General features: G+C 52.7%; 7 protein-coding genes across 7 annotated transcripts; 1 reads left to right on the top strand and 6 right to left on the bottom strand.

Moving 5' to 3' along the window:
• Positions 1-214: 214 nt before the first annotated feature.
• J4E92_000113 (uncharacterized protein) lies at positions 215-855 on the top strand (the record flags this gene model as incomplete). The annotated part of the gene is made up of 4 exons (XM_051491532.1): positions 215-262; positions 285-387; positions 484-614; positions 664-855. The coding sequence occupies 4 exons, from the start codon at positions 215-217 to the stop codon at positions 853-855; spliced, it is 474 nt and encodes a 157-aa protein (XP_051357044.1).
• Positions 856-2551: 1696 nt separating this feature from the next.
• On the bottom strand, positions 2552-5134 carry J4E92_000112 (uncharacterized protein; the record flags this gene model as incomplete). The annotated part of the gene is made up of 6 exons (XM_051491531.1): positions 2552-2872; positions 2930-3185; positions 3248-3587; positions 3644-3894; positions 3958-4393; positions 4873-5134. The coding sequence occupies 6 exons, from the start codon at positions 5132-5134 to the stop codon at positions 2552-2554; spliced, it is 1866 nt and encodes a 621-aa protein (XP_051357043.1).
• A 238-nt stretch (positions 5135-5372) lies between these two features.
• J4E92_000111 (uncharacterized protein) lies at positions 5373-6037 on the bottom strand (the record flags this gene model as incomplete). The annotated part of the gene is made up of 2 exons (XM_051491530.1): positions 5373-5907; positions 6033-6037. 2 exons carry the CDS (start codon positions 6035-6037, stop codon positions 5373-5375), a joined length of 540 nt encoding a protein of 179 aa, XP_051357042.1.
• Positions 6038-6144: 107 nt separating this feature from the next.
• J4E92_000110 (uncharacterized protein) lies at positions 6145-7537 on the bottom strand (the record flags this gene model as incomplete). Its single annotated transcript, XM_051491529.1, has 5 exons — positions 6145-6518; positions 6570-6760; positions 6812-6989; positions 7042-7263; positions 7327-7537. 5 exons carry the CDS (start codon positions 7535-7537, stop codon positions 6145-6147), a joined length of 1176 nt encoding a protein of 391 aa, XP_051357041.1.
• Positions 7538-8688: 1151 nt separating this feature from the next.
• On the bottom strand, positions 8689-9345 carry J4E92_000109 (uncharacterized protein; the record flags this gene model as incomplete). The annotated part of the gene is made up of 1 exon (XM_051491528.1): positions 8689-9345. The coding sequence occupies one exon, from the start codon at positions 9343-9345 to the stop codon at positions 8689-8691; it is 657 nt and encodes a 218-aa protein (XP_051357040.1).
• A 2442-nt stretch (positions 9346-11787) lies between these two features.
• Positions 11788-12256, bottom strand: J4E92_000108 (uncharacterized protein; the record flags this gene model as incomplete). The annotated part of the gene is made up of 3 exons (XM_051491527.1): positions 11788-11980; positions 12031-12138; positions 12219-12256. The coding sequence occupies 3 exons, from the start codon at positions 12254-12256 to the stop codon at positions 11788-11790; spliced, it is 339 nt and encodes a 112-aa protein (XP_051357039.1).
• Positions 12257-13567: 1311 nt separating this feature from the next.
• Positions 13568-16108, bottom strand: J4E92_000107 (uncharacterized protein; the record flags this gene model as incomplete). The annotated part of the gene is given in 2 exon segments (XM_051491526.1): positions 13568-16082; positions 16101-16108. 2 exon segments carry the CDS (start codon positions 16106-16108, stop codon positions 13568-13570), a joined length of 2523 nt encoding a protein of 840 aa, XP_051357038.1.
• Positions 16109-17479: the final 1371 nt, after the last annotated feature.

Here is a 17479-nt window from a genome sequence, read left to right as displayed (position 1 = left end):
CTAGTTGCATGAGAAGAAAAGCCTTCTAGAAAGGTGAGGGTGTATCGACTTGACGGTAGTGCATTAGCTAGCGCCATCCGCGACCTCAGGAACCCCCGCCCAAGGACCCCGCTGACGAACGTATCCCGCCCGGCAGACTTCCTCAGCCCTACACCACCCCCGACCATCCTCAAACGCCCGCTGCCAACCTAGGTCTGCTGCATCGTGCGAAATCATGGCAAGTGCCGCCATCACTTCGCTGCTACGCGCGTCATGCCGGGTCGTCCGCTAATACTTCGGCCTAGTCTTCCGAGGCACGACTATACACCTTCTCTGAAGAGACCAAGTCCAAGCTACGCAAGTTCCGCCTGGGCACCTCGCGCGCCAAAGACCCCCAGGCCGTTATCTGTTCGTATACCTAGGTCTGCTTTTGCCGCAGTCGTTCCTGCCACAGCCAGCCGCGGCCCTGCCCTCTACAATGGCGCTGACGCCCATGCGCGCCAGACGAAATCGATAAGAAGACGCTCGAAGTACGCCAGTCGGACGATGAGGTCTACACCGACGTACAGAGTCTCGCCGATGAGCTCCCAGACCACGCACCGCGATTTGTGCTCTTGAGCTACCCGTTGACCCTCGTACGCCGCACCCACCATACACATCGCAAGGGAAGCTGAGACTTGATAGGACTCGGGACGGTTATCGGTACCATACGTCATGCTATACTACCTGCCCATCACATGCAACAGCGAGGTGAAGATGCTGTACGCCGGCGCAAAAGAGCTCATGCGGAACACAAGTGAGGTGAACCGCATCATCGAGATCGACAGTGCCGAGGATTTGGAGGAGATTGAAGACAAGTTGAAGGAGCAGAAGTAAAACAGTACGAGATGACGATGCGATGAGAGAGGGTATGGCACGACACATAAGCGCGCGCCGTTTGACTACACCGACTATGAGGACAATACCACCACGATCTCGTATCCGCACCAGATACCGCACCGTGTTCGGTTCACACTAGCAATGCTTGGTATTAGTCCTTGTTCGTACATGCCGACTGGAGATACCTGCGCTCATTTCTTGCTTCCGTTTTTCACCTACAGTGTCATAACACGTGTGGTAGCCGTTTCGGGCGATCTTGAACGATCACGATGTTGCTGCGTCACAGCTAACACTCGCATAGTCACAACGTCGCTTTCAGATAGATGCGATATCTGCTTAAAGCAGCATCGAGCAAATGCAGAGTGTGTGCCCAAGTCTAGGCGCAAGCCTGTTATCGCATCGTCGGACCCTCACCAATTTGTAACACCTATCGTCTATCTGTACCGGCCGTGTCCAAATCCTTTCACGCCACACGAGGCACTACGATTGGTCGGCGCCCCCATCTTCCTACAAAATTACATGTGGACCCCCACCAAGCTCAACCACGGCAGAAGACCAACAACGGCAAAAGAAAATCTCCGATGTGCACACCACGCTGCAATGTCTGCATGGGGAAGGTACGCTGACCCTTTTTCAACCTTCATATGTATGATTGCGGCACGTTCTCGTTTGTAGGGATGTTGACAAGTGTGCCCCCTGCCCCCGACTTTTGTGGAGACGTCTTGATCTGTCGCTTGCGCCGTATACAGCGCTTCGTACCGAACCCTGCAACATCAAAACGTTGAAATATGGGAAACGGAAAAACTGCTGCAAGTCGTAGGGATCGGCAGCGAAAGTTTGGCTCGGTAAATTATCTCATGATATGTTGGAGAAGACTTTGCGCGCACGGGAGGATACTGCACGCGCGTTGGGCTCTGAGGATCGTGAGGACTGGGTTCAGGAGATTGTGTTCGAAGCGATATGAGCACCCAACTAAAGCGGCCTGTTCCTCGAGTCAACGCGCCTACGACTTACAACGCGACGTTTGCGGGAGAACATCATGTCACTGTTGCGTTCTCTGCAAGTATGTCGGCAACGATGGCACGGGCGTTGGCCAGCCTCCACCTCATACTGCGCGGTATAAATCGACGGTATAGATTTCACTCGGCATACGGGTGGGAAGATTACGATTCTGCAGCTTCCTCCACGAGCGTGTTGTAAGATCAGTGGTCGCTTCACCCGACGCTGTCACCGTCTTTGCTTTGCGAGCAGCTGGTGACAAGCTCGTCTCTGTGTTGCATCGAAGATACGTCATCAGTCGCGTCGCAAGATCACGACGCGTCTGTTCTGGAATTGGACTAGTATCGCTTCTGGAAGCGTGTCATAGTACCGAGCGTGCGATGCGCAGGTCCTGGAAGGGCATGTGCGCACAGTAATCACGAAGACTTGTATGTCTGAAACATATCATATTCGAGCTGATGTCGATCATCCTTCGCCGGAACAACGCGACGCCAGCAGTAAGGCCTCTTCATCCGAGCTCGCTTGATATCGAGCCATGACCTCTCATCACCCAAACCATCACGTCTACCCGAAGAACTCTGTGAGACTGAGCAGCAAAACATGCCTGTTCAGAAACCTGCTCTTGCTCAAGACCGCGCGTGCTCTCACGTCTAGATTTGACACAAGAATCATCATCTTGCGCACCACATGAGCCTTATTGTACTGCCCACTTGCTGCGTTTTCGGAGGCTTGGCCCGAAGCGATAAAGTACGTAGGGAATTGGCAGTGCTACGACACTGATGATACCAAGCAGAGTCAAAGTCCAATGAGTCCCCAAGTTCCTGTACATTGGAATACCAACAACAGTCATCCCACCAGCTGCAATATATCGGACCAGCGCGACAAACGTCAAGGCCGATGCTGCATATGCTTCGTAGCTGTCGATGATGTACATGTACGCGGACATGAAGATGCAAATGTTGCTGAAGCCAACGAGCAACGACGCCGCTAGAGGCGACCATATCGACACCGAAGCCTAAGGCTGGTTAGACGTCTGCATAGAGAGTGAGAGACAGGCATAGCGTATACTTACATAGTCAGTCCACCCCATCCAGAAGAGACCAATAGGCAGTGTAGGTGCTCCAATCATGGCAAAGAACAATCTTGACTCGCGGTGTATAGCTTTACCGGATCCATCATCTCCATCCTTCTCAAGTTGTCGCACGGTTCTGCGGTATGCAACTGGAACAAGAAGCGCGGAAAGAGCTATGCCGATGAACAAACCAACGAAGCAGATGTTGGATAGCCCCTCGTTGATTTCGAAGGTCTCCGCAAAGATGAAAGGGTAGCTGCAAGAACGTTAGCAGTACTCTTCGCGTTTGCCGGTTTACGATCTCTAAAAGTCACATACCCATCCAAGAACGTGAACAATATGATGTAGACAATCATCAAGTAAACAGTAAAAGCCACGACGATTGGCTGTGTGCAGAGAAGAAACGGTCGAAGAAAAGATCTGGATATGAGGTCGCCGATAGAGCCATGCGATGCCTCTGTCGCAGTGAGGAAACGATTGTTCCCTGTGAACTTCCGGAAATGATGAGCTTTGTAATGTAAGAGACGCGGTGCGAATGATTCTCTTTTGAAGATCAGTATCAGCGTGAAGGTTACTCCGATCAAGATCAATGTTATCCACTCGGTCCATCTCCAGCTGACATCCTGCTCGTAGCCGATGTAAGCACCTATCACTGGACCTGTTTTCATGTGTGGTTAGTAAGGCCGAAGAAGCAGGTTGGAAACGGAGACTCACCCAAGACTGGCCCACCGAACGCGGGTATCGCGAAAAGTGGAAAGGCGAATGTCTTTTCCACTGGACTCCATAGGTCCCCCACAGAGCCGCCCGCAACCGTAAGAGGCGTACTAGCAGAAAAGCCAGCTAGGAATCTGAAGGCAATCTGGGCCCCAAAATTCGGGGCTAAAGCGGTTCCTAGAGTCCAGCACGCGAAGACGAGGAGCGAACCAAGATAGACTGGATATCGTCCGAGGAGCTCCGAGAGCGGGCTATAAATGTGAAAATACAATGTCAGTCTATATCTTAGATGCAATTCGTTCGTCCCAACTTACCTCAGCAAAAGAGCCCCGAAGCCGAAGCCTACCAAAAAGAGTGCAGTAGCCAACGACTCCGCTACCTCCGAAACCCCAAACTCAGCGGACGCTCTGGTGAGAACAGCAGAGTCGATGGAAGATGCGAGTGTCGCAACGAAAGCGACAAGGCATACGAGTAACGTCGCACCAATACGGTGTAGGGTTGAGAATTGCTTCGGGTTGTGCTGGTCATCGGGCCCGCTCCAATCAACCTGGTAATACAGCTCGTTGTTACCATCTTCTCTCAGCGTGATGCCCGGAATCCGAGTGAATGGTTCACCTTTTTCCAGCTCTTTAGGTAACGATGAATCCCCCAACCCACGTGCCTCAAGAGGCAAACGTGTAGTACGAGCAGTCAGTGGGTCTGAGACTTCAGTCACGCGTTCTAATTCTTCCTTCACGTGTCGCTGGAGCGCTCTGTACTGTAAAAAGAACGCCATAATAGGAGAAAAACAAAAAGGTAGCTAAAAAAGATTATAGGGTCTAATCAGAAGACCGTTTCGCATCCTTTTAGGAGCTTGAGAAAACCGCCACGGGCTTTATCTCCGTGACGTGACGCCCGCGAGCCATCATCGGAAAGGGCAGGAAAGCCTCCGACACATAAGCAAAACGCTATGCTTTTAAAATCGGGGCCTCCTTCGAATGCTTGTGACGGGAGATGCGAAAGTGGGTTTTCGCTGGAGACTTTTTGTTGTGTTCATGGCTAGAGCCTTCGGTTTAGCGTCGCCCATGCTCCCCGAGGCAGCGCTTTTCCTGAAAAGGCGATGGACCTGACGTAGGTCGTCGGGAATAATTGTTCGTGCCGCGATCTTTTCTTCCAAAGCACGATAGTATGGAAGGGACTGGGCTTTGTAATGTTGGTGTTTGCATGAACTATGCTTTGCAAGAATTAACCGATGAAGGCGGCTACTGCTTTACGTGATGTGCGCGCGAGAGGGTGATCAACAGTCGTTTTAAGAATGACTACGTCGGCTCGTGAGTACCCTTTTCCCCATCTTAAGGTTGAGTCATTGATCTTCTGACGATAGAGCCTTGCGATGGTCACGAAAGACTGCTCACCTTTGGTAGACGCGTGCGCGGTCGTGACAGTGTCGGCAGCCTCGGTAGCCTCCGCGGAGCAAATGTTATTGGCTGTTGCCTTATCATTCTCAAGCATGGCCGCTGCTTCCACTTCATACCAGAAAAAGGCTGAACAGGTCTAGGGCCTACACTAACGTTAGGTCATCTACTTTGCAGGCTTGCATGTTAATGTAGGCTGCAGGCCTGGCTTTGAGCTTCACATCAAGCTATAAAGAGTTGCATATATGGTATAAAATCGTCCTTTACCATTCCACAAGCTATGTAATAGTCCAGCAGAGATCTTGAATATCGAAGACTAAGTCATGCTCTTGAGATTAAGCCCTTTCCACGTTCTCAGTCTTCGCCGCGGTGTACTCAGCGTTGGACTGGAAGCCACCTTCTGGGAGTTTGTCAAGTGTGTCATTCTCTCGGTCCAAGCTGCGGAAAGTCCAGGCAAAACCAACCCAACCAAGGAACGTAAGGATGGCAATGCTCATGTACAGCCACACGAGCAATGGATCACCAGCCAACGGCACAAAGGCCTGAGCGATAGCAGACGAGAAAGCATGCGTGAACCAAAACATGCCAGTCACTAAAGATCGCATGTTCTTCGGTGCTTTGGAGAACGCGTATTCAAGTCCCGTGATGCTGGCGAAGATCTCCGAGAATGCGATGAGAATGTATGCAGGAACCTGAGTCCACACTGAGAGATCCGGGGGCTGATCGCAGTCTGTTGGAAACTCCCCGCATGGCGATTTCTGGTAGATGAAGTGTTGGATGACTGCTGCAACCACCATGGAAAGCATAGCGCAGACGAAACCAGCTTGTATCTTCTTCAAGGGTGTGAAGTTGATGCCCATGTGAGCCAGCCTCGGGTAGATGAATTTGTCGAATATCGGAATGCAAATCAGCAATGTGAATGGGTTCTATGAGCAATTCTCGTTAGACTTCTTCTATCGTGTATTGAGGTGTTAAAATCATACCAGGTTATGTACCACATCATTTGGTACTCCATTGAGCTTCATGGTGGACGCCTGTGAAACCAGGTTACTGGTCCTTGAAGACGGTCAGCGCTTGTCTTACGTGGATCCAAGGTGCCAATGATACTCACATTTGACCATAAGGCAGCCAAAAGATAGGCAACCAGAAGAATACTTGACAGGCCTTGATGCCACGTCGAACTTCGTCCACCCACGCGTCATCGAAAGTCATCCATACTGGCTTGTTGGCGACTTTGCTTGGTTTTGCAGCGTCCCAAATGTTCGGATCAGAGAGATTCCTCCACGTACGTACGGGATTGAGCGAGAAGCGCCCCTTGAGAACCAGCCCGTATGTTCTCATGGACTTGACCAGCACGTCACCTTGTGGGGGTTTCTTGACGTAGTGCTTGCTGAGGGTGACCATTAGAAGTGGGCAAAGAGCAAAGAGGATAGTTGGTAATGTGAAGGAGAGCCAGAAGCCGACGTATTTCTCGGCATATACTGTAATGAACGTCAGCTACCGCATGGCACGGTTCATCGAATATTACTTACCCATAGAGACTTGGCCAACCAGCGCACCGACATTGATCAGAAGGTAGTAACGCATGTATACTCGGGAGTATGTGATGCCTGGGTCGACTATAACCCGTTCACCATTGGGCTCGGTACGAATAAAAGCCCGCGGATGACTAGCCTCATATTGCTCCGCAATGAGCGGAGAGATGCAGCATTTGAAGAAGCCCCTGCAAGTGGTTAGCATATGAATTGAGTTCGTTCCGTGCGGAGACACTTACACACCGGTGCCAAATAGAATCAGGCCCAGAATGAACGAGGCAAGAGCTCCTTCAGGGTTTGGTCCCATGACCTGAGGGATCGCGGCAATGATGATTAAGATATGGCCAAGTGTAGCAACGGCAATGGCGAAGTAAATGGTCTTAAATTTGCCCCAGTATTCGTCAGCAACCCAACCGCCTGACGAAAAGAATTAGTACATTTCCTGCTCGGGGACAAATATTATGCTTACCAACTAGCGGCATGATGTATGAGAAGAATGAGTTAAATTGAACAAGGCCTGTGCTAGCACGCTGGCCCATTCCAAGGGCTCCTGGTTGACCGTCGCCGGCAGCGCCAGCTTCAGGGAAGGGTCCTGACGTGGGGAGGTCTCTCTGGATGAAGTTGACAAAGACGGCGGTCGTTCCGTAGTAAGCAAAACGCTCACACATCTCTACAACACCGATGATGTAGACTAGTAGTGGGTTGGTACGTCAGCGCATGATACATAAAGGCCCTGTAGAAAAGATGTGCGTACTCATCCAATTGACTTTACCGTACACACGACGAAGCTTTCCCCAGTCTTCTTCGGTAGGGTATTGCTCGCCATTGGGGCCAACAAGACTCTCTGAAGTTGACACAAACCTGTCGTGCTTCTCCAAGCTCGCACTGCCCCGTGTGTCGTTGTGAAGACGAGGTGCATTCGCCAATGCGGCGTCAACAATCTCGAGATTTGCCCCTGTAGACATGGCGGCAGGTTAAAATGTGATTTTCTCGAACACTTCGGCCGACACGCCGGGTTATATAAAGCTCTATGGCATCTTCCTTTGGATTGCGAGCTGCCTCATTCAGCAAAGTCGTGGCACTGTATTACCATTCACAACGTCCTCGGCACCAGACAATATTCCCGGTACCCTGATCGCCCAGAGATAACTGTCTGTAAAAGGCGCTCGGTACTCGCTCGAATTCCATCCTACATTCTTGGATTTCTGGGTATCTCGGATAAGCGGCTGGCGCCGAGCGTTGCTAACGGCTGCGCCGTTCTTGAACGTTTGTGACCTGATCTTGGCAGGCATTTCAATACCAGGCCAAGCATATAGCACCCAATGAAAAGCAAAATGAGATATGAAGGGGTTGTTGGCCACCTAGTAGTGAACCCAGACGGTCGGACGTCCAAGATCTGACAATATCTTGACAAACCCTACATCGCGACCTTCCTCATCAAGCAATGTGGCAACCCTTATCCTGAAGATCTGCTCCGATAGATGTTGCCCAAGTGACCTCGGGAGTGTTGAATGTTTCCATCATGTCTTACTGTTGCTCTCGGGCGTAACGAAGCCTTCGTCACGGCGGTCTGGTTGAGCGGAAGGTAGCCTGTCAATGACCGACTCGTTCGGACGGCTGCGTCGCCATGCATCAGGCCTTGAGAAGCAAGGAAGGAGGCGTGAAGGAAACCATCGGCATAACTACTACCATCCTGAAAGAAAGGTGTGGACTGGTCGCGGTGTCCTTGTTCAAGCGCCAAGCATGCCCCGCCTGAACTAGGCAGCTTTTGGCTGTCGCCCCCTCTCTTTCCGCACCCACCTCCAGCGCTGCGCAGCGTTCATCTCTCAGGCGCTACTGAAGCGTCGCTTCGCAGACCGATCATCAGTGCTGATTGCGAGCGATAGATCCCCAACGGCCACCTTCACATTCCTTGCATATCTGGCAAATACCCTAGGTCACGTTGCTGACTTAATGACTAAAGAACGGTCCCGGTGGTACGCTTTCACTAACAATAATTGCTTAGGAAGTTTACGATTGTACTGATCAAGCATATCTCTTCGCCAATCAAGTTGATTCATATGAAGTTGATTCGATAGTCCTGCCTTATCCGCCACATCGCTCCTCCACCACTGTATCATGATCGTTCCTGACTAGAGCGATAAGCAAGCAACTCTTGTTCAGTTTGCCTCAGCTTCTCCCTTTCAGATTCCAGTCTCTTTCTCCGCTGATCATTCGAGCCCTTCTGCGAATCCTTCTCCTTATCGTAAGCCAAAGGATGGTTTACAAGCAGCCGAATCTTCCAGTCTTCAAATAACACGTCTTTCGCAACTCTTTTATTCCAAAGCAGTGCATTTACTACATTCTGCATACGCTCTGCGCACGTCGCATCAGCATCAGCCTCGAGGCCACGATGGGGTTTCAGGGCTTTGTTGAACTGAGCTGGCCCTCGGAAGCCACTCTTGCACCGGTCGATTAAAGCTGAGAAGATTTCGCGACACGTCGCCTCGAGCAGTAGAGAGTCGTACGCTTCTGGTCGGAACATCCTAGCTGCGCTTGAGTTCTCAGGATCCTTGATGTCTTCGAGATTGATCATGGCCAGGACGAGCTTTCGTACCCAGAATTCGGCATGCTGTTCTACATCTGGGATCGAGACATCAGAGCGAGGGTCTATTTGAGGCGCTCGTTGCACCCTTCGCCTATATTCTCGAGCGTTATCCCACCGACTGCTGGTGACAGGAGCCGGTGCAGTGCGATTGGGAGTTACCGGGTTTTGGCCGAGTGGTGAGAACATCGTGGGTGGAGGTAAACTTGTGTATGATTGTGGAGGATGAAGTTTGCAGCGTCTCTGCCCTGCAAGTCGGCAACTCATATCAAAGTGTGGGTGACATGTGAATGTTAGTATGTAACATGAGGCGTATGCTGATTATTGACGGTTCAGTCGCTGCTGGTTAGATGCGGAACCTGCAGGTATTATGCACGTAGTGATCTGGCAAGTACATTCATGTTCCGGTGTCTGGCACAACGCAGTGAATTTGATGAACTCGATGGTTGTGAATTCCGCTATGTCATTGACGGCGCCCGCTTCCTTGAGCTCCCTACGGTTAAACCAGGCTTTCATAGCGTTTGCGCTGTGCCGCACTGCCACACAGTGCATTCGGTCCACACTAGGAACTCGTTATCACGCGCATCTGATCTTGAACCTCAACCCCAAAAACAGGTGACCAGAAGTTTAATACCTTTTCCGCTGGCACAAAACCACCAAGGTTCATCCGAGCAAGACATGTACTAGGGATGCTAAGAACATCAAGCATGGACACAGGAACAAAGGCTCCGTACCCCTTATCACGTCCTAATACACCATCGCGGATAGAGCCTTTGGAAGGCTCTTCGTCTGTACAATTCATGGCATCACGGCCAGTGCAGTTACCGCCACCGTCCTCTTCTCTCACACAGCCAACTCTGTACGCAGGTCGACACATGTGGGAGTATCCGTCTAGAGATAATATTGGATCACAATGTCATCCAGGGGCCGCCGCCGCGGAGAACAATTTCGGCAGAACCCAACCGCTGGCATACTCGTACAAGACCTTCATGGGCGATATCCAGTCTAGTGAACAGCACTCGATCGATATGCCCGACCATAATGAGTATGTTGGGCCAATCATGGATAGGGAAAGAAGAGAATATAGTTTTGCGCGATCACCACCATACCCCTTGCACGGTCACGATGTGAACGAACATCCCAAGAGCGCTATGCATGGTAATAATAGTGGCCTGATCCGTCAGCCAACGGCAGAAGACTTCCTTCGACCCGATCATCCACTCCCTGCACCGCCGGCTGAAGAGTACGACTCGGACCAAGATCTTCCAGTGATTGAGCCAGACTCATATCTTCCCGAAAGCTCCAACCATACTCACTTGGGCGATCTCTCTCACCAACCAGTGGCTGCCCCAAAACGACACTCCACAACTGCTGCTGCCGCCAAAACTACACGTATACCAGAAGAGAAATTGAAGCACAAACGCCCGCAGTCCGGGATCATCACACCTTCAAACGCATCAGCTCTTGACCACGAATCAGCAGTGTCAGAGCATCACAGTACACCTGTACGTGTGCCGACTATCAGCAGTGACATGTACCAGCCGGCTCTGGGTGGTTTGCAGCGAGTATCAGGTGTGCAGCGTAGGGATTCAAAGCGCGATCGCGTCAAGCGTTTCGCAAAGAACTTGAATCCCTTTCGTCATCAACGAAAATTTGGGCGTCCAGAGAATTAAGAAGTTGGCGGGCGGAGACAGAGGTTACACTGAATGCGCCCTTCTTGTCGCAAGTGGTCCTCTCTGATGCACCTAAGTGCAAACTAGTGATATGTATCGCACAGTTTTCAAAATTGAGAAGCTGAGGCTAGAACAAAACGAGTGCGGCCTTGAAGAGAGGCAAGTAGCGGTGGCAAGCGTTGATGTTCTGGGAAAACATCCAGTTTCTAGAAATAGCCTAGTTTGCATACCGAGCCAGCCAAAGTCTGGGTGCGAAAGAAAGTAATTAAAATAGAAGTAATTAGTCTATACAATGACGAAGTGCGGAAATAGTGAGAGAGTCTGGTGATGGTATTGCAACACGATGCACAACCCCACTAGCGTTCCAGCCGTGCCTTCTTCTCTGGCCCAAGCCCCACCTTCCATATCCCTCAGTTCAGTTACAAATATCAATTTTCCGATCGTTCTTGGTAATCGCGACCCACCCAAGGCAAACTCTCCGGAATCGAAGCTACTGTCACATTCACAATGCTACTGTTCAAATCGTCCAGCCTGCAGGGTGCAGCTGAACACCTGTTACGCCTCCACATGCCATTCACACAAGCGTACGTTTGACGGCATCTCCACGCCTGATTTGGGTGTTAAATAGTGCCGAAGAATGGTATGGTGTGACGTCTAAAGTAGTCAGAGGAGTAGCGCATCATCTCCAGGACCACAATACATGGGAAATAGGCGCGGGGGCAGTTTAGGAGTGGACTGAACGCTTATGAATCAATCCACTTGGTCCTCAGGTCTCCAATGGTCAAGTGCAAGATGTTTGTAGCAATTGATATTGGAAAAGATTATCACGATGCTACTTCCCCGCTTGTTGCCCATGATTCAAACCCTCACAAAACAGTATCCGTCTATTCGATATCCGAGTCTAGTCAGGAGCTGGACGCGATCGTCGGTGCTTGCGGGGCGTCTTGGGTTGTGCGCTCTATGCCTCGAGGTTGTTCTGGATAGCGGTCTCGAGGGCCTTGGGGTTGGCACCAACGACCTCGGCAACCTTGTCGCCGTTCTTGAAAAGGATGAAGGTGGGCATGGCGCGGATGCCGAGCTTTCCTGCAACCTCGGAGAGTTCGTCGACGTCGAGCTTGTAGAAGCGCGCGCTGGGGTACTTCTCGGAGAACCTAGAAGACGGTTAGTCGCGGCTAGCTGCCAGGGCAATGCGGATACTTACTTGACGACCTGGGGAGCGATCACTTTACAAGGGCCGCACCATGTCGCGAAGCAGTCGAGGACCATGAGGGTGTCCTTCACAGCCATGGCCTCGTCGAAGTCGCTCGTCCTACGATGCCGTCGCGTCAGCGCATGCCGATGGCGTATGACGTCGCGCATTTCATATGAGATGCGACGGGAATGACTCACTTCATGAGGTTGTGTACACCCTGCTTTTCGTCGCTCATTTTGGCGGTGTTGGAGAAGAACTTTTGGGTGAAGAGTGGTCGGTAGAGGTTTGCGGTCGATGTGGGGTGGATAGCTGTTCGCAGACGCGCAGATGTGAGCAGTGTTCTGGTGGCTCGGAAGGACGACGGCGCAAACATAGTATATGTAGAAGGGTAATGAGACAGCAGGGGAAGGCGATTTCAAAGAATTCGGCTGATGGAATGAACTGGCCGCCGTTGCCGATAACAATTCTGATGCGCTTATTTTTCGGCAAAGCCGTTCGAGTCCCTGCGCAAATCGAAGATTCGCTGTGATGGCGGGCGGAGAGTAGCTGGAGATGGGGACTTGGTACTTACAATTTCAAATATCGGCGGGTATATGGAACGGACGAGGGAGTAGGGTTTCTAAAGGGTTCCTAGGTCTGGCGTTATGATGATAAAGCGCGGATTACTGTACACTCGCGGCGCAGAGGGGCTGCCATGATAGATGACGTGCTTGCCCGACCGCCCGATTTGCCCCACCAGGGTCCTCCTGCTTCCTTTGGCAAGGCGACGGCGGCATGCATGTGCTTCCCCTGCCTTTGAACAGCCTCGTACGTTCGATGCGGCAATGGATACGACTAAATCACGGCTCACGGTATCGTGTTCGACGTAGCAGTCATCTCTGTGTCGCGCGAGATGCCATGCTAGGTTAAGATTTCCTTGTACCACCGCCATTTCAAGTGGCCTACAAGACGTACACGCTACGTCACAACACGATGGAGAGCATCATCGAGGTCCGATAATACAAGATACAAAGCTGATACAGCTGATTTAAACTAAAGTCTCTTCATAAAGAGTGGTGAACACAGCATCTTCTCGACGCCGTGCCCGTGGTATCTGCCCTAAACGTTATACAATGTGACAATCCAAATCCCGAATCCAGGCCTCAAGCCCGTCTATATACTACAGATGTTTCCTAACACGCCTAAAAATCACAACCGGAAATGAGGGCATCACAGAAGCCGCCACAGGCAGCTTGTGGTAATATGCCGAAAAATAACTCTGAAACAAACACCAACGCCACGCTATGCAGTCTGGAAGACGATCCGAATGCAGGTAGGTAGTCCGAGCGAGCACATCCATCCAAGGGTCGATTGGTTCAGGAGACGCATGCAGCCAAGCCAGAAAAAGCAAGAGATAGGCAAGGAAATACAAATGAGTGGTCGTAGTTGGAAGAGACATGCAAGGAAATGGTAAAGAGCGACAGGATACAAAGGAAAGCAAAATGAATGGCGCGGCGTGGCATGCATGCGTGTTCCTGAAACAAATCAATCATCGAAAATGGGAGTGTTACTCTTGCCCGGACAGCCCGTGCGATCGGCCTTGTACTGGTGTACTAGATCGCTTCTGAATGTCCAGGAGCCTAGCGGAACCAGCGCTGAGGTGACGAACGTGACCCTTCCCGAGATCGACGCTTCTAGCGCGCTGAAGCATGACTGGCTCACTATCCGACGTTGGGGACGTCGGTGAGTCCGGGTCCGGTGACTTTTGCCCCATATCGGCAACCTTGGATGATGGATCCTCAGTATCATCGAGAAACATGCTTAGGAGGCCTTCAGTCGATTTAACCCGGGGTCGGCGATGGATGATGGTGGGCTGGCGAACGACACTTCCTTGGACAAATTCTTCTTCCTGGCCAGAAGGCATCTGCGCAGGTGTAGGTTCAACCTCCTCATCCGACTCAGCAGCAGCGTCTAGCGTCATGAGCGTGCTGCTAGCCTTGCGTCCCCGATCATCGCTTGCATAAGGAGATCGACCTCTTTGGTCTGGCAGCGGGGTTAACTTTTTGAAGTATTCATCGTCCGCCATGCCTAATTCCTCGTAGGACGCACTGAAATCGTCATTGCGTTGCGGGGCTGAGGATGTCAGACTGGCGCGCATCTGCGACCGGTTCGATGATCGCTTGGGTGGTCTACCAGAGAGCCACGACCCCTCAGAGTCGACAGAGGCGAGTGATTGCGACATGACATTGATAGGCGCCCCTGGACTGACTGGAGAATCTGAGCGATCTCCGGGAAGTGACCCCACACGGAGGTCTGAGAGATGCTGGCTTCTACGGCGAGCGGCGATGACGCTTGTGGAAGGGACTTCTGGCGACTGCACCCGTGAATCTGGAGGTGACAGGGGGAATTCCGGTAGGTCTTCCCTGAATTTGGACATTGTCCGTCGGGGTACGCTGGAAGGTCTCTTGATCTGAATTGGTTGAGTAGGAGGAGCGGTTCCAACCAGGTGAGGTGGGAGGGGTTGGCGAGACATGGACTCTCGCGATGTGTTGGAAAATGAGATTTCTGATGGTGTGGGCCGTGCCTGGTCTTGCGAGTTGCGTTTGCCTCTTCGGAAAAGAGATGCAAATACACCCATACGTCTGCCCTCTGAGCTACGCCGGCGTGTAGAGGAACCTTGTTTTGACGTGACAAAGGTATCGGCCGTGTCGACGGGATGCAGCGAGCCGCTTCGGGTAGGATCGTTCGCGTGCTCAATAGAATCTACAGGCGTGTCGTGTGCAAGCTTCTCCGAGATGAGTTCTGGCAAGATTGAAGCGTTGGAAGGTCCGCGTGTGTGTACTTGTGCGGAAGCACTGCCTCGTGAATAACGAACAGCTCGGGCATCAGAGACAACGGGGTCTTCTGTAGGGCTTTCCAACGGAGTCGGCAATTGACTGTATTCAGCACGGGGTGTGACGGGCATCTCCAGTTGCTGCGGCTGAGGCGGCGTAGATGGGCGGACATCCTCCATGGGCATAGGAGCCTCTCGCTCGATGCCGAGACCGACCATGCCGGTGCCGTCCTTGCTGGGAGTTGCGGGCGTACCTCTTACTTCCATGGCATTTTGTTTCTCTGCACGGCGCTCTAGTCTCCTGCGCAACCGCTCCTGGTCGGCCTTGGCCTTTTTCTCTCTCCGCCTCTTGTCTCGTTCTAGGATATCGCGGAGTGCTCCGGCGTCGAGTTCGTCGGCGAGGTCGTCGATCCGGCTCGTCCTTCGGCTCGCTTTCTCATCTGTACTGCTAATGGGTCGGCGGGTGGATTTGTCGCTGTAGGTGTTGGGCGACATGCGGTCGCTGGCGTAGTGGTTGGAGCCGACGGAGACGCGGATAGTCGGGCGGGGAGAGAACATGTCGAGCGCGCTCACGCGGAAGGCACGGTTCTCTGAATTGCCAGACATGGATGAATGTATGGAGTTTTCGAGGGGCAGCGATACGTTTGACGTGGGACGCTCGAAGCGGTGGTTCAGGGCGCCCTTGACCTTCTTGCTGTCTCTGCGGAGCATGCCTCCCGAGCTGGCGGCTGGACGTTTCTGGGGCATTGGTAATGACATGGCGCGGATCTCCTCTTCGCGGACGTGGTCATGTTCTTTTCGCCTCTTGCTCGACTTGCGGCGGATCAGGGAAGAGTCTCCGGGCATATCCTTGCGCATTGACTGGGGTCGCTGCAGCTTACCACGGTCCTTTGCTGAGGGCGGCAGGCTGGAATGGGAGTGGTCGTGGAAGTTGTAGGGGATTCCGGCGTGGTCGTGGGTTATTGGGCGCAGGTGCGGGCTGTGAGCCAAGCGGTGCTGCTTGGGCAGGGCGGTGATGTCTTCGGCGCTCGTTTGGACCACCCAGTCTTTGGCAAAAGCGGGCTCGGGAAGCATCTTTTCAACGTCGCGTACCGATGCGGTAGAGCGTGAACTACCCCTTCGCCGGCGCTGGCGCTGGCTGGGCCCTCGTCGCGGTCCATTTGCCGTCTGAATCGTGCTGGCTTGCTCTGCGACAGGCCGCTTCCTGTCTGTAACCTCGGTGGGTCCGTCTCTGAATTTAGCGGCCTTTCTGCGTCTTCGCCCAAACAGCCACATGGAGCTGTGCGAGCGCCAGGGCAGCGACAGAAGCAAGGCAGGGGAATAGGGTGGAGGGTTGAGTCGCGGCGGTCGCGATAGGCGGCGCGAGCGTGAGAAAGCGATTATACGCGGGTGGGCTGCATGGTGGACGGGCTTTGGCGACGGGTAGCACTTGGCGCAAACGGCTGGTGAATCGTGAAAATGGAAGTGGAGGTAGAGTGATATGGACGGCGAGGCGAATGATGTGAATGCAGCGGGAGGGAGCGTGATGTCAGACTCCTCAGACTCCTAACCGGCTGGCAGGCTCAGGCTTAACCGTGCTTGCCTCCAGGGTTGTGGCTCGACCTGCCGATCTGCGACTACCTAAAATAGCCTCAGTTTCGTCGGGCAATTGCTACGTCCACCGCGACTGCCACCACAGAACTCGTCACGTTGTTCAGCGCCTGCCTCGACGCACCATGCCGAACTCTCAAATCTGGGACCCAAAAAGCTCTATCAATCACTCCAACTCCATCCATCTCTGTATGGCGACGCCGATTCATTCGGCTCAAGCTGCCTCGTTTCCGACACGAGCGTACCCAACGCCACCCTCACCCACCTGGCATGGCTTCGCTCATCACGCCGGGGCCAATCACGCCCCGGCATCGCCAACTCAATCTCTCGACCAACACCGCGCAGTTGGTGCCAGGCCTGTGAGCCACGGTGCCTAAGAAAAAAACACTTCTCGTCATTTCCAGCGAGGCCGCAGGGACAACACATCGGACGACGGTACGGTGCATGGCAGCGCGCTGCGGGAAGTATCGAATATCGAAAATTCAGCGGGACATGGACAGCCACGTCGGTCTTGCAGGCCAACGGCGCCATTGTCCAGCCAGCGAATCCCCCTGTACCCCTCCCAGTCCATCGAGCGACGGCAACAGTGTCGTGCGGTCCTCCACTCAGGTACCCGTGTCTCCCACAGGCAACTCTCCCATTTGTTATGCGGGGGTTCCTTATCATCGGACTACACCGTTTTGCCGGGCGGGAAAACGGGCGCTGTCACATGCTTGCGCTTTTCGTCCTGAAAACTAACGGTCCTTCCAAGACTCTTCACGCCGTGAAACCCCCGCCTGCGTTTCAAGTGCTCGATGCTGTGTTCCATCGTGTCCCATTTATCTGTATTCTCGTATAGAAGACTTCTCGTGTTAGTGGCATCCCGCAGCATGTCTCGGCTACATTTCCAGGACCCAACGTCACGACTACGTCTAGCATCCAGGGTCGCCTTGTCTGGGGAAACGCACAGTGTGCCGTAGCCCAAACGCACACGCTTGCACGCGTCCAGATCTAGCACTATTGAGAGATCGGCGGCTAACAGCAAGCCTTTGACAAGGCTAAACTTACCTACTCCAC

The sequence above is a fragment of the Alternaria infectoria genome (genome assembly GCF_024043175.1).
Source record: "Alternaria infectoria strain BMP 0036 chromosome Unknown scaffold_1, whole genome shotgun sequence".
Lineage (NCBI taxonomy): Eukaryota > Fungi > Ascomycota > Dothideomycetes > Pleosporales > Pleosporaceae > Alternaria > Alternaria infectoria.
The sequence above is the reverse complement of the archived record's forward strand: the minus strand, read 5'-3'. Positions and strand labels throughout refer to the sequence as shown.